General features: G+C 43.7%; 1 protein-coding gene across 3 annotated transcripts in view; it reads left to right on the top strand.

Annotated features, from left to right (window-relative positions):
• LPCAT1 (lysophosphatidylcholine acyltransferase 1) overlaps positions 1–21,569 on the top strand; it is a 143,727-nt gene that overhangs the window by 106,301 nt on the left and 15,857 nt on the right. For all 3 annotated transcript variants that reach the window (XM_075585940.1, XM_075585939.1, XM_075585941.1), the window contains 4 exons: positions 9,394–9,452; positions 15,352–15,386; positions 16,022–16,076; positions 19,550–19,632. In XM_075585940.1, the coding sequence (XP_075442055.1) occupies positions 9,394–9,452; positions 15,352–15,386; positions 16,022–16,076; positions 19,550–19,632 (232 nt within the window). The remainder of the gene's footprint in view (positions 1–9,393; positions 9,453–15,351; positions 15,387–16,021; positions 16,077–19,549; positions 19,633–21,569) is intronic.

The raw sequence follows: 21,569 nt of genomic DNA, 5'->3' as shown, positions 1-21,569 counted from the left end.
TTGTGAGTGTATGTTTTAATATATCGTTTTAAAGTTGATCTGCACCATGGCTCTTTTTTCTTGTCTTTGAGATCCAAGTCTATATACATCACAACATGCAGAAACCACTGTGACACTGGTTGGATCATTGCTTATTTATCCTGCTCCATTGTGAGTAGGAAATGTATAGCCTCTTATTTGTACTTTTTATTTATATTTTTTGCATTATTGTGATTTTCTTTATTACATGGCACTCTTTCATCGCTCCCCTGCTGTTTGGAGGATATTCGTTTGAAAAGTTTTGGGAACAGTCTTTTAAGGGTTGAGTGAGATTTTTTGCCTCTTTCTTATGCACTTTATTCAGTTTATGTATGGTATGTGGTGTTGATTATATACACATTATATTCACACTTTATTTTATACCTTCACTGATTTATATTTTATATACTGTGACAAACGGCTTACTCCGGGGCTCCGCCGTCTGTCCGGGACTGTTAGAACACGGTCTTTTAGGGTAGGTTAAATGATGAGACGTCACGTACTGTTCCTTTAAACAGGCTATGCCTGGTTTATTCAGTCCCAGGCACTGAGACTGCCACAGTTTAAACAGAAAACAAAGCCAAACAAAAAGCTGCTCGTCTGAGCGATAACTTAAACTTAGATGTCCCTGACTCAGAGTTGGAAGTGGCTTGTCCACTTCCACCACCAAAATAAATACCTTTGCAGTCTTTAGACAAACTAACAGAATGAATGAAGCGATTTGGGAAAGAGGCTTTCTCACCCCTCTGCAGTTCAGCAGCCTTCCAGGCTCTTGGGCGGGGCCCAGAGGAAACAGGAAACAGGTCTTATATACCTGAACTCTAATCAGCATGACAGGTGACAGAAAACAGGCAGCAGACAAACTGTGGAATGGAGTGCCTGTACCACGAGGCTGCCCTGTTCAGCTTAGACAGGACAGAAACTGTTCAGTATCCTCGGAGCCCTGTATATGGAGTTTATTACCAACCCCTGGTTTCTGTCACATATCCTCCCCCCCAGCTCAGACCTCGAGGGGTGAGCGACCATGGATATTAGGGAGTGCATCCTTGACAACCCGTCGGCATTGCCATGTTTGTGCCCCGACCTGTGTTCCACAGAAAATTTAAAGGGCTGTAGGCTTAGGAACCACCTGGTCACCCTAGCGTTCTTCTCCCTATTTTGACACATCCAGGTAAGGGGTGCATGATCTGTGACCAATCGGAACTTTCTCCCCAACAGATAATACTTGAGTGTCTCTACAGCCCACTTTATTGCGAGACACTCTTTCTCGACTATGGAGTAATTTTTCTCCTGGGGATTTAGTTTCCTACTTAAATAAAGGATGGGGTGCTCCTCCCCTTGAGACTCCTGGGAGAGTACCGCCCCCAGCCCTACCTCAGATGCGTCGGTTTGGACTACGAACTCTTTGGAGAAGTCAGGTGTGACCAACACTGGTTGGGCACAGAGAGCTTCTTTCAGGCTTCTAAAGGCCTGTTCGGCTTCGGGGGACCACTTTACCATTAGCGGTCCTCTTGCTTTTGTGAGGTCGGTTAGTGGGGTTGCCTTAGTTGCAAAATTGGGAATAAACCTCCTATAGTAGCCAATTAACCCCAAAAAGGTCCTTACTTGTTTTTTTGTGACTGGCCTTGGCCAATTTTGTATCGCCTCTACTTTGAGTGTTTGTGGTTTGAGTAACCCTCTACCAATAGAATACCCCAGATACTTGGCCTCCTCCAGACCAATAGTGCATTTAGCGGGGTTAGCAGTTAGTCCAGCAGACCGAACTGCGTCGAGCACAGCTTGGACCTTTGGAAGGTGGGACTGCCAATCTTCACTATGGATTACCACATCATCCAGGTAGGCGGCAGCGTACCGAACATGTGGTTTTAAAATCTTATCCATCATTCTTTGGAATGTGGCGGGAGCTCCATGTAAGCCAAAAGGCAGCACCTTATATTGAAAGAGGCCGTCTGGGGTTGAGAAGGCTGTTTTTTCTTTTGCCCTTTCTGTGAGGGGAACCTGCCAGTACCCTTTTGTTAGGTCTAGGGTTGTGAGATATCGGGCTTTGCCCAGTCTCTCTACAAGTTCATCCACCCTGGGCATAGGATAAGTATCAAATTTTGACACCGCGTTTAGTTTCCGGTAGTCATTACAAAACCTTGTTGTACCGTCTGGCTTTGGGACTAAAACTATAGGGCTGTTCCACCCACTTTGGGATTCCTCAATTACGCCTAGTTTTAGCATTTTTTTAACCTCTAAACTTATAGCCTCTCTCTTGGCCTCTGGGATTCGGTACGGTTTAAGGTTAACTCGGACCCCCGGTTCAGAGACTATGTCATGTTTAATTACGTTAGTTTTACCTGGCTGTGTAGAGAAGATTTCTTTGTTCCTTCTCACTAAACTCTGGACCTCTCGTTTCTGATGCACGGACAGTGTTTCAGCTATGCTAACCTCTGGGTCAGTTTCTTGATTCTCTGACGGACCTGGGGGTACTAGGGTTAACAAGACCTCTCTATCTTTCCAGGGCTTGAGTAGGTTTATATGGTAAATTTGCTCAGGTTTCCTCCTACCTGGCTGCCTTACCCTATAATTTACTTCTCCCACTCTTTCCAAGACCTCATATGGCCCATGCCATTTAGCAAGGAATTTACTCTCCACGGTGGGAACCAGAACTAGTACCCTATCACCTGGAAAAAAAATTCTGACCCTAGCACCCTTATTATACGTATTCCTTTGTGCTTCTTGAGCTTTCTCCATGTGTTCCCTCACTATGGGTAGGACTGCAGCAATGCGGTCCTGCATTTGGGCAACATGCTCTATTACACTTCTGTAAGGGGTAACCTCGTGTTCCCAAGTTTCTTTGGCTATATCCAGTAAGCCCCTTGGATGTCGGCCATACAATAGTTCAAACGGGGAGAAGCCTGTGGATGACTGGGGAACTTCCCTAATGGCAAATAACAGGTATGGTAACAAACAGTCCCAGTTTTTCCCATCCTTATCGACCGCCCGGCGTAACATGCTCTTTAAGGTTTTATTGAACCTTTCCACTAAACCATCTGTTTGTGGATGATAGACTGAGGTTCTGAGATGCTTGATTTTTAGGAGTTTACATAGCTCTTTTGTTACTTGGGACATAAATGGTGTTCCCTGGTCAGATAAGATCTCTTTAGGAATTCCGACCCGGGAAAACAGAAGTACTAACTCTTTTGCTATGTTTTTAGCAGAGGTGCTACGTAGGGGAACTGCCTCCGGATATCGGGTAGCATAATCTAATATTACCAATATATGCTTATGTCCCCTAGCAGACTTTATTAGGGGTCCTACTAGATCCATAGCAATCCGGTCAAATGGTACCTCTATTATGGGAAGGGGTACCAATGGGCTGCGGTATGCTTTGAACGGGGCGGTGATCTGACATTCTGGGCATGAGGAACAATAGTTTGTAATTTCTGCCAGAACCCCAGGCCAATAAAAGCTTCGGAGAACCTTTTCTTTTGTCTTTTCCACCCCTAGGTGTCCCCCCAATGGATGACTATGTGCGAGGTGTAATACTACGTTACGGAATGTCCGTGGTACCAACAATTGTTTAGTTGTAACTGATTTTCTTTTATCAACCCGATATACTAGGTCGTTCTCTACCTCGAAGTAGGGGTAAGCAAGTGACCTATCTGGTTGGCCATGAGTACTATTCTGGTCCCGTATATTTCCCCTTGCTACCGCTAATGTGGGGTCCTCCCACTGGGCCTTCTTAAAACTCCCAGGACTGACCTCTAGGTCAGCGAGGGTCTTATCCTGTACTGGGGTGGTAAGTGCCTGATCAACATCTTGATTTGGGGTATTCCCTACCAAAGTAGTGATGGGGAAGGGAATTTCACAGCACTCCTCCTTTTCCCCCTTCTTATTTGGGCCCTCGTCAACCTCCATTTCTGAAAAAGGGAAAGGATTTGTTTCTTCTAACACTTCGTTATGGTCTGCTATTGAACTCTGGGCGCTATTCTGAGCTGGGGACCACATTTTTAGAAAATGGGGAAAGTCGGTCCCTATTAACACATCATGTGCCAGTTTGGGTACAACACCCACCTTGAAATCTAAAGAACCAAATTCTGTTTAAAAAAAAACATCAACAGTGGAATATTCATGATTATCCCCATGTATACAACAAATTGCCACTCTTTGTGAACTGTTTACCTGTTTCTTCTTAATGGGCAATAGGTATTCGGACACTAGTGTGACCATACTCCCAGAGTCAAGAAGTGCCCGAACCCTCTTACCATTAACCTTTACAAATGCCCACAGATGGTTATTCAAGGGGTCCTCTGGGCTAGGGCCCATACATTGGGACAACAGCGAATAAGGTTCCACGCTGTTGCATTGCATGGGCTCATCATTTAGTGGGCAGATTTTTGCTGTGTGGCCCCTCTCATGACAATTTACACATTTAGGTACATAGTCTGTGTCCCACTTAGAGCCTTTTCCCGGCTCCCCATGTTGGCTATTACCCTTAGTGTGCGAACCACTGTTGCTGGAGCGGCGTGAAGGTGGTCGCCGCTCTTCAGCGCCCCTTAACCCCGGTACCCTTTTACCGTCTCTGGAAGAGTCCTGGAACCTCGGATAGTGGGGTTGCTCCACGACTGTGGGTTGCGGGTGCTCTTCTGCTGCACTGTACCTTTCTACAAGGGCCACAAGCTCATCCGCATTGTGGGGGTCACTCCGACTGACCCAACGGCGTAAGGCAGAGGGAAGTTTCCTCAAGAACTGGTCCATGACCAACCGTTCCACGATGTGGCTTGCTGAGTTGATCTCGGGTTGTAGCCACTTCCGGGCGAGGTGGATGAGGTCATACATCTGGCTTCGGGTGGCTTTATCCATCGTGAAGGACCATGCGTGAAACCTTTGGGCACGAACAGCCGTGGTTACGCCGAGGCGGGCGAGGATCTCGAACTTCAATTTTGCATAGACGTTAGCTTCGGCTGGCTCTAGATCAAAGTAAGCCTTCTGGGGTTCGCCGCTTAGGAAGGGTGCGATTAGACCAGCCCACTCAGCTTCTGGCCATCCCTCTCTCTGTGCCGTGCGTTCAAACGTGAGAAGATAGGCTTCCACATCATCCGAGGGTCCCATCTTCTGAAGGTAGTGGCTTGCCCTGGTCATTTTCGGAACGGGGCTGCCTCTGCCAGTGGAAGGTTACTGATAGTCCCCCTCAGGATCTCGAGTTCCTGCTGTAAGCCCTGAGCGAACCGCTTTTGCTCCTCTCTCAGCAGGCGGTTTGTCTCTTGCTGGTTTGCATTAGTCTCTTGCTGGGCTATTAACAGCTGTCGCTGGGTTTCACTCGCCTGTTGCTGGGCTTCATTCGCGTCTTTCTGGACAGCGACATTGCGTACCAGCGCACTCACCACGTCTTCCATCTTGTTTGGAGAGAGAGGAAAAAAAACCTTCTTTTTTTTTTTTAAAGTTCTTTAACCCCCAGACCTTTCAGTGTTCTGCCCGCATTCTCCACCATATGTGACAAACGGCTTACTCCGGGGCTCCGCCGTCTGTCCGGGACTGTTAGAACACGGTCTTTTAGGGTAGGTTAAATGATGAGACGTCACGTACTGTTCCTTTAAACAGGCTATGCCTGGTTTATTCAGTCCCAGGCACTGAGACTGCCACAGTTTAAACAGAAAACAAAGCCAAACAAAAAGCTGCTCGTCTGAGCGATAACTTAAACTTAGATGTCCCTGACTCAGAGTTGGAAGTGGCTTGTCCACTTCCACCACCAAAATAAATACCTTTGCAGTCTTTAGACAAACTAACAGAATGAATGAAGCGATTTGGGAAAGAGGCTTTCTCACCCCTCTGCAGTTCAGCAGCCTTCCAGGCTCTTGGGCGGGGCCCAGAGGAAACAGGAAACAGGTCTTATATACCTGAACTCTAATCAGCATGACAGGTGACAGAAAACAGGCAGCAGACAAACTGTGGAATGGAGTGCCTGTACCACGAGGCTGCCCTGTTCAGCTTAGACAGGACAGAAACTGTTCAGTATCCTCGGAGCCCTGTATATGGAGTTTATTACCAACCCCTGGTTTCTGTCACAATACTTACACTGGCTAAGGAAGTGTTTGAGCGCCATCCAGTGTTTTTTATACTGTAGGCTACCCAAGCTACCAAGTTTGGTGCCAGTAAGTCTGTAGGACATCGGAGTTGAAAGCCACCAGAGGATGTCTGAGGTGATGCCATTTGGGCAGGAGAGAAGGGCTTAAGTACCCTCGTCCTGAGATGAATAGAAGTCATCCTGACTACCATTTGCCCCACCAGACTTGGAGGAGCCTGACCAAGTGGGTGGCATCTGAATAGCAAGAGACTAGGTGGCAAACTTGCGCATGTCCCTTGGCAGATTCAGAATCCCCGCTTGCCCGGCTTCACGGGACCGGCTTCGCTCTGATTGGCTGGTAAGAAAGTTCCCATGCTGTGATTGGCTGTAGTATTTTGTGAATGAACTCCAAAATACTATAAGAAACCTCTCAGCCAATCAGTCGAGAGATTTTCAAGCGCCAAAACAGCGGTGGGATTTTTGAATATGGAAAAAGATGCTCTTGCACGAATAGCAGAGCACCGGCTTCAGAAAAACCAACCCGGAATAGTTTCTAAGTCCAGCTTTTTGCGACCAAGTTGTGAGAATTGAACGTAGAGGTCGCGGCTGGGATTTAAAGACGATATTAGTTCCAGGACGTTTGTAGTGAAGTCCCCGTCAAGCAAAATCAAGTTCTCCGGAGAGAAGGGAGTGGTGACGTCTGGAATTTCATGCTGATTTGAGTTCCAGGACATTTCGGGCTAAGTCCCGGTCAAAGAAAGACTCTTGTTTAGAGTGCCATACAGCTAGGAAAGTCTATTTTTTTCCCCAGCTCCTAAGTAATTGTGTCTCTTATGTAGTTTGTGTATCATAATGTGTATGCCTTTTCATGCGAATACATCATAATTTATTTCACTTTTACCTGTTTTGCTCAATGTATGATCCTGTTAAAAAGGTGTAAATGCCTGGTCTCCCGTGACAGGCTTATTTACTGGTGTTAGCGGTGTGATCATTGGGCTTTGTTTTAAAATCCTGAGGGGTCTTCTAACATACAGAGAAACTCGTAAATTGCGAGCTCTCAAAACAAGTAGTATCTTACACATGTTACACAAAGCTAAGAACAGTATAGATTCCCTCTGTCACTTAGTTTAGTGCCACCCGGTGAAAATGGACCGACGGTCAGGATGTTGCCGTCCCCGTATTGTCGCTCGGTGTGAGTTATGGACTACCGACCTCTGGTCAGACAAAGACCGTGCTGGAGGAGGATCTCGAGAAACATGAAGCGAGCATAACTTCTCCTGAGGTGTGCATAACCTCGCCTGTAGTTGCAGGGGCCACTAGCCCAGCCAGGGTACCGGAGGATGTTCCAGCCCTGGTGGAAGTGGAGGCGGGGGATGAAGAGGGTTGTGAGCGTGAAGCCGTGGTAGCCCAAGTGGCTAGCGGTCTCCTGGATACAGGAATCACCTCATTCCTCGCCAATTGGGGAGTGGGAATTACCTTTGAACAGTAGCTGCAGCTAATGGTAGCCTGAAGTGTTACAGCCCCCCAGACCCCTGCGGACTTCTACCCAACCTTCCTGGCCAAAGGTGACATCCCACAGCTTTGGCAAGTATGTGGATGGCACGGACAAGATCGATGGATATCTCAAAGCATTTGAAGATTAGTGTCACCGGTTCCATATTCCAGAACGGGACTGGGTTTTGCGGCTGTCAACTCTATTGACTGGGGTAGCCCTGCAGACCTTCCAGGCAATCCCGTCAACGGACAGCGATGACTACCGGCATGTCAACGCTTTGTTACTCACACAGTATGCCCTCACACCGGAGGCATACCGTGTGGTATGTTCAGGTCCGGAGAAAAGACTGGCAAGGAGACTTACATGCGCTTTTCGTCCAGAATGATTCATCAGGTCAATCAGTGGGTGGAAAGAAGTGATGCCACCAAGTATCACAGTTTACTGGACTTGGTGTTTAAAGAACAATTTCTCCAGAGTTGTCCAACTGAGGTGCGGGATTGGGTCTTTGACCAAAAGCCAGCGACTTCCCACGCTGCAGCCACCCTGCCGGATGAGTATGTCACCAGCCATGCTTAAGAATAAATACATTTCCTTTAAATTTACTAGAACTTTTTCAGACTTTTTTTTAACAAATACTATTGTGCTAAATGTAATGATATCGTAGGAGTTGTTCTGTTATTGCCCAACCCTACCATAAGTATTTGAATGTGCACATAAGATCTTGTGCAGACTTGTTTCTAAAACTGGTCTGTGACCTACTGACTGCATTCCATTTTCCATGTTTGGTTTATGACGAGTATTATCCCCCTAAATAAGAAGTTAATTTTACTTGGAGCATAACTTTAGGTAGCCAGAACACACACATTTCCTTGTTTCCCATTGCGGTATCACGTGGAATTCTAAAACTGTAGACAGTTACAGTCTTCATCTTTGCCGTGTCTTTGACATATCCGGTACAGCATGGGCCCGGCACACCCTTATGATGTACCTGGTACATTATGAGCACTTCTAGCCCCCTTAGTGCTGTTTCTGGCATCCAGACATGAACCACGCCATGTGACAACTCCTGTAGCAATCATGAAACGTACATGCTGACGGAGTGCCGCCAGACTACCGACACTGTAATAGTTCATATAAATGGCTGTGGTTTTATATTTGTTATGGACTAACATTAGTGCAACCTCATTAAAGTATAGGCTGTGGGAACCCTCAAGCATTTCGTGACATCGTGTGGTTGCAAAATCAGCCCAAACATGTTCGTTAGTCCTTATATCCAGACTCAACATAGTGTTTGTAACATGCTGTGTTCTTTCGTCCCCAATTAGAAAAGTTAAAAAGGCAGATTGTTACAGAGCAGATACTGAAAAGTTTAATGCTCAGCCAGCCTGATTGAACTGTTAATACCCACAGTGCATATACTAATTGTCTGTTGTATCATTAGTTGTTGGAAACGCTGAGTAGATAAGCTGAGCTTCAGCAGGTGCACACGAGGGCTGCGTCATGATAAACCTAATCCTCGGATGCTGCCACTGATGACATCTAATGAAACGGAAATATTTTTACAGGCTTGTTGAAATATTGTGTAGCTGCGTTGTGCTTCACAGGTTTAAAAAAAAAAATGAAACTGTTTGGTACACCAGTTATATATGCAAAATTTGTCTTTGGGTAATTTTGTTTAAGAATAAGGGTTATGTCCGAATTGATGGCAGGTAGAAAGCATGTACATGTTTTGCAGAGTGGGTGTTTAAAGGAAATTGTGCCTGTATACTGTATTATGTAACAAAAGTTAAAATTATAACTCTTTCTCCTCTCTTTTTTTTCACCCCCCAAGGAGCATTCATTCCTGGAGTCCCAGTACAACCAGTGGTTTTAAGATATCCAAACAAGATGGTATGAAACCTTGCATTGCAAATGATGCTATTGTTTTCAAATTGACAAACACATAAATACCAAGGGGGTGCAATGCAAAATTAGGATATAAACTATTTATTTTCCTCAGTGTCCCTAGGTAATTTCACACGTGACCAGATTTAATCAGAGCAAATAAGTCTACCCTAGCTAGGTACCACAACACAGCTAAAAACCAAGTGAGCAGAATTCTGCTTTTGCAGTAATGTTATAATTGAGGGTGTAAATAGATATGCAAGTCTATCAAATGTAATCATTTGTTTCAATTTGAGTGGTGCAAATACTAGCTAGTCCGTAAACCAAAGTGCATAATTTAGCAATTTGTATTACAAACGCAGGGGGAATCGAGGTGCTGTCGAACTACATTAATGCAGCTGCTTCCTGATATTGAGCACTCTTAAGTCTGTTACCTACAACACTCAAAAGGTTATCCTATTGTTATTGCATTAAATATGTATGTGTTGATTAACAAATGCTTATTAATGTTAATGAAATTAAAGCATTCTTTATTGCTGTCAGCATTTAGGTTGTGTAAAAGTTCTGAGGGTATTGAAATGTTAACCACAATCATGAACATTAGAATTGTTAATTGTGAGTCAGTCATTGGTAATATATGCTGCTGACTTGTATAAGACCATGCCCATGACTTACACCAGGGCCATAGTGTTCTCTACTACAGGAATAGAGTAATAGAGGAACTTCAAGGCACACAGACATGGCAAAAAGAGACATTTAATGCAGCCAAAGAAACCAACGTTTCGACTGCCACTCAGTCTCTATCATTTGAGGGCTTTACTCAAGGCATAGACCCGGACTGTGAAGAAGGGAGAGAAAGGGGCATGGATGGGATAGAAAAGAGGTCCAGAGAAGTATGTACTGTATGTCTTTATATAGCGCCATTAATGTACATAGCGCTTCACAGCAGTAATGGTGACAATCATATAAATGATATAAATAACACATAAAGGGGAGAAGTGCTACAGGCATAAAAGTAACATTTAGGAAAAGGAGTCCCTGCTCCGAAGAGCTTACAATCTAGTTTTGTTTGAAGGAAGAACGTACAGATACAGTAATAGGGTGTTCTGGTAAGTGCATCAGCAAGGGGCCAAGGTTTTTGTATGAGGTGTAAATTATCAGCCATGGAGCTACTCGTATGCTTCCTTAAGCAAGTGGTGGATAGATAAAGGTGGATAGAGAGGGTGCTAGTCGGATATTGAGGGGAAGGCCATTCCAGATGTTTGGGGCAGTCAGTGAGAAGGGTTTATGGTGGGAGAGGGCTTTAGATACAACTGGGTAGAGAGAAGACATCCTTGAGCAGAACGCAAGATCCGGGATGGTGCATAGCGAGAAATTAAGGCTGAGATATAAGGAGGAGCAGAAGAGTGTAAAGCTTTAAAAGTGAGGAGGAGAATTGAGTGTGCGATACAGGATTTAATAGGAAGCCAGGAGAGGGATTTCAGCAGGGAAGACGCTGAAACAGATTTCGGAAAGAGTAGAGCGATTATGGCAGCAGCATTTAGTACAGATTGTAGGGGAGACAGATGAGAGGCAGGCAGGCCGGACAGCAGGAGGTTACAGTAGTCGAGACGGGAGAGAATGAGGGTCTGTGTCAGAGTTTTTGCTGTCGAGCAACAGAGGAAAGGACGTATCTTGGTAATATTGCCGGGGGGAAAAAACGACAGTTTTTTGCTACCTTTTGAATGTGAGGAGAATGTGAGAGAGGAGTAGCGTGTGACCCCTAGGCAGCGTGCTTGGGTGAATGATGGTAATTCCAACAGTAATGTAGAAGGAGGAAATAGGGCCAGGTTTGGGAGGAAGTATGAGGAGCTCTGTTTTTGCCATGTTAAGTTTAGGTCGGCGGAGGGCCATCCAAGATGATATAGCCGTGAGACATTCAGAAACTTTAGCCTGTGCAGCAGGTGTAAGGTCAGGGGTAGAAAAGTACATTTGTGTGTCAGCAGCATAGAAGTGATATTTGATCCCAAGAGATGTGAGTGTGTAAAGAGAAAAGAGAAGGGGACCCAGGACAGAGCCCTGGGGTACCCCCACATAGAGATCGATAGAGGAGGAGGAGGTGTTGGCAGAAGAGACACTGAAAGTACGATGGGAGAGGTAAGAGGATATCCTGGAAAGAGCTTTGTTACGAATGCCACAAGTATGTAGAATGTGAAGGAGAAGAGGGTGGTCCACAGTATCAGATGCTGCAGAGAGGTCGAGTAGTATGAGCAGAGTGTAATGACCTCTGTCTTTGGCAGCATGGAGGTCATTAGTTATTTTAGTGAGGGCTGTTTCAGTGGGGTGAGCAGTGCGGAAGCCAGATTGTAGAGGCTCTAGGAGAGAATAGGTGTTGAGAAAATGGAGCAAGCGAGAGAATACAAGACGTTCAAGGAGTTTAGAGGCAAAAGGCAGGAGGAAGAAATGTCGATAGTTAGAAAGGCAGGTAGGATTGAGCTTGCTGTTTTTGAGTAATGGTATGACTGTTGCATGTTTGAAGGAAGAGGGAAAGGTACCAGAGTAGAGGGAGGAGTTAAAAAATGTGTGTGAGCAGAAAGATTATAGCAGGAGTAAAAGGTTTTAGGAGATGGGAGGGAATGTGGTAGAGGATGGGAGGGAATGTGGTAGAGGGAGAAGAGGAGATCAGCAACGACACATTCTCCTCTGACGGATAAACGGATAAAGAGTCAAGGAATGCAGGAGGAGAGTTAGAAAGAGGTATAGAATAGGAGGATACAGAGGGGGTGGCCTGACGTATGGATTCCACCTTTTCCTTGAAATAGTCGTCAAAGTCCTGAGGTGAGATGGAGGAAGAAGAACAGGCAGAAGAGTTGGACTGAGTAGGAAGTCAAAGACGGGAAAGAGTCGGTGTGGATTAGGTTAGTAGGTGTGGATTAGTGAAGAAAGGTAGGTTTGTTTAGCCTGAGAGCGCAGCGTTGAAACAGGATAGCATAAATTTGTAGTGAAGGAAGTCTGCGAGAGCGTGAGATTTCCTCCAGAGGCGTTCACATGAATGAGAGCAGGAACCCAGAATGCACGTGTGGGAATTTAGCCAGGGTTTAAAGGGCGAGAACGGCAGAGAGAAAGCGGGGCATGTAGATAAAGAGAGGAAGATAGGGCAGAGTTGTAGTTCCTGACAGGGTCTGGAGCAGGGCTGAGGGAGGAGCGTGAAGTGGAATCAAAGGCTGGTAGATTAATAGAGTGCAGGTTTCTGCAGAAGCGAGGGGTAGGTGGAGAAGAGGAGATGTGAGAGAGAAAATTAGATGAGATGATGGTCAGAGAGAGGAAAAGGGGAAATGGAGAAATCGTAGAGAGAGAAGTTTTTAGTGAAAACCAGGTCTAGGTAGTGGCCATCCTTGTGGGTGCTGGCTGCAGTCCACTGTTGAAGGTCAAAAGAAGAGTTTAGAGAGAGAAAGCGGGAAGCCCAAGGGAGAGAGGGGTCATCAATATGGCAGCTGAAGTCCCCTAGGAGAACAGGGGAGTCTGAGGAGAGAAAGAAAGAGCCAGGATTCAAAGTGAGAGAGAAAGGCAGAAGGGGAATGAGTAGAGGTACATGGATAGGGATAGGAGAGAAAAGCTGGACAGTATGAGCCTCAAAGGAGGGAAAAGCACGAGAGAGAAGAATAGGAAGGGTACGGTAACGGCAGATAGAGGAGAGCCTCCATCCCTGCAATCGGGGCGCAGCGTGGGAGAAAGAAAGGCCACCATGAGAGGGCAGATTCCAGAGCAGAGTCAGATTGAGTGAGCCAAGTCTCAGTTATAGCAAAAAGGAGCAGAGTGAGAGAAAAATAAGTCATGCACAGAGAGGAACTTGTTAGAAAGGGCACAGGAGAGAGGAGGTAGAGTGACAGGGGATGGGTATGAGGTTAGAGGGGTTGAGACCCAAAGGAGTAGAAGTTGTATGTGGAAGGCGAGGACGAGAGCAGGGACCAGGCAGGGACCAGGATTGGGAGAGATGTCCCCTGAAGCAAGGATAGAAATAGGATGTGTGAGGATGATTTGTAGGGGTATGTTTTAGTGCAGGGGATATAGCTGTGTAGTGTAAGAGGGGAACAGAGTGGAAGAATGAGAAAGCGGTGTTGTAACCTGCCACCCCACCGAATTTATAGAGGCTCCCCTCCAGCAAAAACAAAAATGTGTTTGAAAGAATAATAAAGTAATACAATAAAATATCCTTATGCAGGTGTACACAATACATATATTTGTGTATACATGGTCATAACAGGTGCAATGTTATACGTGTTGTGCAGCACATGATTGGTTGATTTAGTATTATGCACTGTCTAGGGTGGTTGCGGGTACAAGCATAAATCCATTCTATCCCTGAATCATGGTTTGTGACAATAAATTAAAAATTAATTTGGCTTTGGGGAGCATGAAATCCCCTGACTGTAATGCATCTTGTTTACAAAACAAGTACAAAGGGCAAACCAGACTCTATCCCTGGAGTGGAGAAGTGAGCTTACCGGGTTTCTACACTGTCACATTAGCTGGCAGATGGTAACTTAACTCCTTTAATGCTGGGGAGGCTAGATTTGCATGCACTGTATTTGCTTTGTAATACCTTCCATGCCACCCACTGCAACATTGTTTGTCACAAGAAAATGATCTGTGCTGGCTTTAAGCATGTAAACTATATAATAAAGTACTGGAACATTTTATATAGTTCTATTAGCATATCTGTTTCATATTCAACCACTACAATCTGTCCCAGCCTACAAACAAAAATAACATCCGTCTATGAATAACAGAAAATGTGAAGGAAATCAATGACAGATGTCATTTTGTTTGTTGGTCTCTTACCTAGAGTAGCTTAAAATACAAAGTGAAGCACAGCTGAAAACCGTTCTCTGGTCTCGTTTTCCTGCTACATACACAAACATCCTGTTGCCACCTCACCCAGTTTTCCAGGATATAGCACCCTGTGAAGCACTGACTGCTTAAGGTTCTTGGTATTTTCCTTGGAATTATCGGGAAATCATGTGCATCCTTTAGAATTTGTATTGTGGGAGGTTTAGGATGCCAAGTCACATAGAGACCTGCACTGATTAATCTGAAAGGGCAACAAAAAGGTTATCTATAGCAATTTGTTTATATTCCCTGGCTGAGTCAGTGTGATCTCACAGCATTCTAGAATCAGAGGGGGGGAAATTGCACCTTGAATGGACTTGGTTGGAACCTTGTTTGCAGGATCATATTCAAGGTGCTGTCCCATGTAGCTGGACAAAAATGGGCCCTTTGCAAACGGCTTCTGTAAATTAGTGTAACTGTGCTAATAGTACACATTTGTAGCTGTAAAACTAAAATAGTCAGTATTTTTTAAGACCATTTTTTCAATTTGTGGCTTTCAAACGATGTGTTTTGTTTTTAAAGTTGATTGATTGATTACATGTACTTACAAGCTAATACCATAAGTGAAGAGATCCCTTCTCAGTGGAGCTTGCAATATAATTATAATATTTAAAGCGGTAATCCAAGTGCTATATATAAACAATTCTTCATTTTTACACCGGATTGAAGCTTCGGGACCCCATGCTCACGGAAATACTTGTCTCGATAGGGGGTCCGAGTAGCCGCTCCGATCGGCTACCAGGGCTCACATTATGGTGGCGTTTCAAAGCTCCCAATAGGAAGCCGTGACGTCATCCAGTTTAGCTTCCTATTGCCCCGCGTGATGCAGGAGCTTTAAACACCAGCAATTTGGTTTTACTCCAGAGACCCCGTGTTTCAATCCTGTGTAAACTAATAAAAATGTAAAAAATTAAATAATAAAAAAACGCTTGGATTGCTCTTTTAGCTTTTAGGGTGCAGTTGACAAAAAATAAGTGTGCATCTTTGCACGTAATGATAATAACTTTAATACACGTTAACTTTTTTCTATTTCCAGGATTCAATAACTTGGACATGGCAAGGGCCTGGAGCGTAAGTTCACCTTTTACAATCTGATGTTTAGTTCTTGCTAGTCTAAGTTAATAAACCAATTAAAGCAGGAGTCTGCGGTGAAAGCCATTTTTTTTTCTTTACGTTTGAAGATATTTCTTCCTGCCCTTTCAAAGTGTTTTTTTTTTTTTTTAATTATTATTTTATTTAAACTAATGCTTTGTTCAGGAGAGAACCCAGTGCTGTCTAAAAGTTACCACGGTAACCTTAGAAGCTAGCGATTTTAATAAAATCCTGTTTTTTAACACAAGAAAAGCATTTTATTTATTTTAAAAAAAATTATAGCAGTACTTTCTCAGGGTAAGGTTACCAAGTTAAAAGGGAGAAGTTAAACTCATAGGCTTGTTTGTTTGCTGCTTTAATATGTGATAACAAAGATGTCCATGACATGAAACTGGGAAAAAATGCAAAGGCTTTTGTTTGTTTGAGGTATTGCAAGCGTTCCGGTATTATTATTATTATTATTATTATTATTATTATTATTATTGAGGTATTTAAAGCTTCACCATGTGTTTTCTACCAATGTTTGACATCAGCATAACAATCTACTGCTTGCGTAACATTGTGGGACAAGTTTTAGATTATGTTTTAATTTTTTATTTTATTTTTCCCCTAAGGATGGAAATTCTTTGGTATAGTTTATGCCAGTTTCACAACTTTGTAGAAATTGAGGTAAGTACAATGTTAATAAGTAAAAGGACCACAAATACCCAATATGCCATCCTGTAGAGTTCAATTAGAGACTGTTATTTTTTTGTGTGATTTCAAGCTTCTATTTTTTTCAGTTCCCTTAAGTGAAAAGAGATAAACAAAATGATAAATACAGGTAAACCCCGTTATAACGCGGTCCTCGGGGTCCACCCCGAGACCACCGCGTTAGTAACGGGGTCGCGGAAAAAAAATGGCCGCCGCTTTAGCGCATATTCACCCCGCGGTGAAGGAGATGGGAGCGGGGATGTCCCTCCGGTCCCCGCTTCCCCCTGTCATCGCGTGACAGGCCACGGTGAAGGAGATGGGAGGGGGGATGCCCCTCCGTTCCCGGCTTCACCTTCTCCCCACCGTTGTCCCTGCTGCCTGCGCAGGAGGAGGGGGGGGGGAGCGGGTGCTGGTGTGTGAGAGTGTGTGTGAGAGTGTGTGTGAGAGTGTGTGTGAGAGTGTGTGTGAGAGTGTGTGTGTGAGTGTGAGTGTGTGTGTGTGTGTGTGTGTCTGTGTCTGTGAGTGTCTGTGTGTGTGAGTGTGTGTGTGTGTCAGTGTGTACCCTTACCATCTCCTTTCCCTGTGCTGCAGGTCGCTGGTCCCCTACCTGGTCAACCCCTCTGTGTGGAGTCGGATCCTGGGGTTGTAAGTAATTGCAGGCTCCAATTAGGGACAAATAAACTGGGGCCAGCAACAGACCGGCGTATTATGGTCCTTTCCCCGCGGGGTCTCTCGGTACTTGTAGTTCAGGCTCCACTATGTTTACAACCTTAGGCGGGACAATGGACTACAACGCCCAGCATCCTTTGCGCTCATTCGTCGTAGTCAGTGACACCGGTTATGGTGTGTAACGGTGTGATGACAGCAATCTCAGGCGGTGATAGCGGGCGGCTTCTTATCCCGGGTACGGAATTATGAGTTATGTGTAACCGGCGTGCTATTGTCACCCGTGTTTCTGCCAATGTTGCCGTCCCGGCCGTTATCCTCCTTGTTTGCGCGTTGCCATGGATGCGGGAGGACGCACGGATATAAACGGACACGCCCCCCACCCCCAAGGAGTATTTACGTGAGAAGGCGGTCTGGTGAGAGGAAGGAGGAGACCCAGTATGAAATGCACAATGCAACATTGTGTGTATGACGGATACGTTAAATCCTCTGTTCTTGTGGAATACACCAATTTACAAGCAATGGAGGCATCGCAGCGCATGTAATTTGTTATAAGCAAAGATCATTTCCCTAATCATTCTGCTTTAGTGTTGTGTGTGTGCAGTGTGTCAGTGTGCGCAGTGTGTCAATGTGAGCAGTGTGTGCAGTGTGAGCAATGAGCAGTGTGTGTGCAGTGTGAGCAATGAGCAGTGTGTGCAGTGTGTGCAATGAGCAGTGTGTCCGTGTGAGCAGTGTGTCAGTGTGTGCAGTGTGTGTGCAATGTGAGCAATGAGCAGTGTGTGCAGTGTGAGCAGTGAGCAGTGTGCAGTGTGAGCAATGAGCAGTGTGTGCAGTGTGTCAGTGTGTGCAGTGTGAGCAATGAGCAGTGTGTGTGCAGTGTGTGCAGTGTGTGCAGTGTGTGCAGTGTGTGCAGTGTGTGCAGTGTGTGCATTAAAAAAAACTAATTTTTTTTTTTTTTTTTTTTTTTAAACGGGAGCCACGGGAAAACCGCGTTATAACAGGGTTTACCTGTATATAATCTCTTAATAAGTAACCCAATAAAATACCCGCTTATTAGAAATGTTCAACGGTACATTTATTTTACATGTCTTTGTAATAAGTTTTCGTTAAAGGTGCATTTCATGTTTCTCTCTTTATTTTCCTGTACATTTTTTTTATTTATTTTTTTTAATTGTTGAAGTTCTAGCTCTACTCTAACTCTGTGTCGTCTTCAAAAGATATACAGTATCTGCTTATACATTTTTTATTTTTAGGGATACAATTGAAATGGTTGTCAAAATACAAACCCATTCAATTAATCATTTATGTGACAAAGTCCATGTTTTAGAGCAGTTTTCTGCTATTTTCAAGACATTTCAGTTGAAATGTTCTGTCAATTCCAATGGTTTTCATCTTTTTAAGAACACTTGAAGAATGTACTGTATTGTGACTCTGTGGAACCCCAAACTGCATGAAAAAATGGACCAAAGTTTCAGTCCCCTTATAGCCCTTTATGACTGAAACATTCGTCTTTTTGTTTGTTTTTCATGGAAAATATAGTTACTTAAAACTATTCCTGTGCCTAGTCTGTTCCATTGCAATGCTTTATACACCCTTTATGCTTGGGGTAGTTTATATAGGCATAGGAATACACACCATTTTGTTGATTTTTCCTACAAATGGGCATTCTGTTCCACATTACCAGATACACTATGTACCTTACACCTTTTATATCTGTAGTATGACTTACTTTTTAAACCTAACAGACATTATAAGAGATATTGAAAGCGAAGATTGCAAAATATGATTTCAAAGACTGCTGTATTTTTTATTTAATTATTAACAAATCTGTTGGACAAAAATGCATGGTTTTTTAGAAAAAATGATCTGCTATTACAAAATGTTTTTTTAGGAAACTCCCTGGCAATTTTCCACTGAACCTCAGGACACTTTCTGAAACGCTGGCCACGCCAGGGTTTAACACTTAGTGACCGTGCTAATTGTGCACCTTCAAGTCTGTACAACTTACACCGTCCAGGGATAATATTTTAAATGAATTGTTCATGGATTCCTGAAATTAAAATGGCCACCAGTTGGTTAGTCTTGCTTCTGAACCATTGAAAATAGTAATATCATTAGACCAAGACATCACTACCCGGTGGTGATGAGGCTATTCATTGTCTTGTCTATGCTTCTTAAAGCTATTTAAAATGATAATTGCTTTACAGTGTGATGTTGGCCAGTTATGGAATAGCACTGCTTCGTAAACATGGCTTATAATGCTTAGGAACCACACTACAAGCGCCGGAAAACCCTTTACTGCCCATTCTTTTGAATATGCCACAAGGTGTCCTCAGAATTGCATAAGGGTTCTTATGGAATTGCACTGCTTGGTAAGGCTGCGCTTATAGTGCCGGGGACGTCAGGCTGCGGTCGCTGGAAAAATCAAATTGAGATGACTTCCAGCGATCACGACCAAGCCGTCACTCGGTCGCGTCACGCTTACTATAAATGCAAGCGAAGCATCAATGCATTTGTTTTGATGCGACGTCGCTGTTGCAAGCACTATAAGCGCAGCCTGTCTGTGCCCATGTGCTCACAGCTCTGTGATGCAACAAAAAGGATACAACAGCCCACAATAAACTGTTGCACTTAAACTCTGTTTTGCATTTCAAAGCTTTAATAAGTTTTGAAAATGTTTATTTAGGTCGTATTTTATTTGCACAAATACATGATTCAGGGAGTATGCCGAATATTAATCAATAACCTAAAATATAAATATTGTTTTTTGTTGTACTGTCCAGTTTCTTCCAATTTATACTCCATCTGAAGAGGAAAAGAAAAATCCTGCTTTGTACGCAAACAACGTGAGACGTATAATGGCCAAGTAAGTGCCGTAAGCCTTGTATATTGCTACTCTGTTGTATTAACGGAGCCCAGTGATGTCATTATTCTATTCTGCCGTTTTACTATTAGATTATGAATTGAAATCCGCTTGGATTACATGATATAGCGCAGTATTTACACAATAGATGCCACCTGAAAATGTCAAAGAAACCATCATAATATGTTCTACTTGCCCCAACTACAATACATAACAAGGCAACTCTACTACTGTATGTTTCCTGACTTGCTACCCAGGGTCACATGTTTTTGCTGCAAGATATTAGTTTTAAGCTTGCAGTATTTTTAGAACAGGTCTCGCCTTTTGCAATATTAGTAAATCACAAATAGTTGGGGTTTACAAATACTGTAGTAGTTAAACAAATAAACAGAAGTTTTAAATAGAATGACATCCATTTGTAAAAGGATATAGTTTGATATATACTGCTTTTTTTAAATCAAAGATTTATGCAAAAACTGTTTTAAAATCTGGCAATGAAAAAATAACAGTGGGTGCAAACATTGTTAGTTTATTGTTGCATTACTCGTTGAGATCTGCAGGTGGAGCTCAAAGTCCACTCGTATATCCCTCCCTTTGTACATTGTATGGGCAGCTAACGTACATAGCAGTGATGAAAGCTTGGTCCATCTTTTTCTACTTTCCAATTTGTTAGTATCATAAGAAATATGCATTTTTTTACTTCGTGGATTCATAATTACTATGTATGTATGTGCACTATCCTACCCCTTCCTCATGTAAAGCCCATAGTATGTAAACCTCACCCAACCAGGAAGTGGAATTTCTCATTGGCTGGGGACAGCCCTCTTGATCTACTGCAGGCTCTTGAGCCCAAACCTGAAACTTTACAGAGAGGAATGTGGCTGGTCTGTAAGAGTCCACACAGTGTATTTTAAAGCCTCAACAAACTCTTCAGTGGTTTATTTTTCAATATTGGACACAGTCCCTTTAAGGCAACACAAAAACAATAAAAAATAAAGCCTACTCCACAATAGGGAAACAAACTTGACAGCAATGGCCCTGACTTTCCAACTGGGTAGCTAGGCTAAATTCCAGTGATAAACATTATATTTTTGTTCTTTATAGTTCTAGTTTGTAAAGTCCTTATCTTGAGGTTCGGGAACTCCATCCCACAAGTCTCCAGGAAATCCTTGCAAAAATGCAGCCCTGCTTCAACAGGCTGTAACTCTGGTTCCTGGGTGTAGGTCCCAGCAGGCACCTTACCAACCATTGTACTACTGATTGGGAAAAAATATATTCTATCTGGCAGCTTACTAACTGCCATATAAACCCCCTTGCAATCAGAAGTTGAGGCTGCATCTCTAGAGAAGTTAACCTCGCACCCTAGAAAGCCTGAGTCTATATTTCACGCATCCCCCTTCCCAGTCTAACATTGTCCTGTGGAGTGTCACGTGCACCAGCATCACTCTCAGACTTCAATTTCTTTTTCTTTCCCCTGACTTCCAATTGAAGAAGTTTCCACACTTCTCACCAGTCTTTTCTGTGTCTTTTTAACTTTCCAACTTCCGGCTGGATCCATCAACCTAGTTCTCCTTGGTGAAATTTCTTTTTCCAAGAATGTCTTCACTCCCACCAGCAACTTTGGTTTTTCTCCTTGGGGCATGAAGCACAGTATTATGCGATCTCTTTATAAAATTCTAGCCACAATGTGTAGTCATGGTTGAAGAGAAGACAGGTGCTAAAGTCTTTGTAACTTATGCACTCATCCAGTATCTCCAAGTATTTGCTCTTGTTCTCCACGTTTTAGTCGCTCGCATAGGACTTCTTTCTCAAGTTTATCTTTCCATTTCTCCCACTTTATTTATTTTAATTTTTTTACTCAGAAACGTGTACTTCCACATGTTGTGTTATCTCCTCGTCCATGTCACTTGTATGACCATCTGTGTCTGGCTCAGCATCAT

This window comes from Ascaphus truei, chromosome 2, assembly GCF_040206685.1.
Source record: "Ascaphus truei isolate aAscTru1 chromosome 2, aAscTru1.hap1, whole genome shotgun sequence".
Classification (NCBI taxonomy): Eukaryota; Metazoa; Chordata; class Amphibia; order Anura; family Ascaphidae; genus Ascaphus; species Ascaphus truei.
This window is presented reverse-complemented; position numbering and strand designations above follow the sequence as displayed.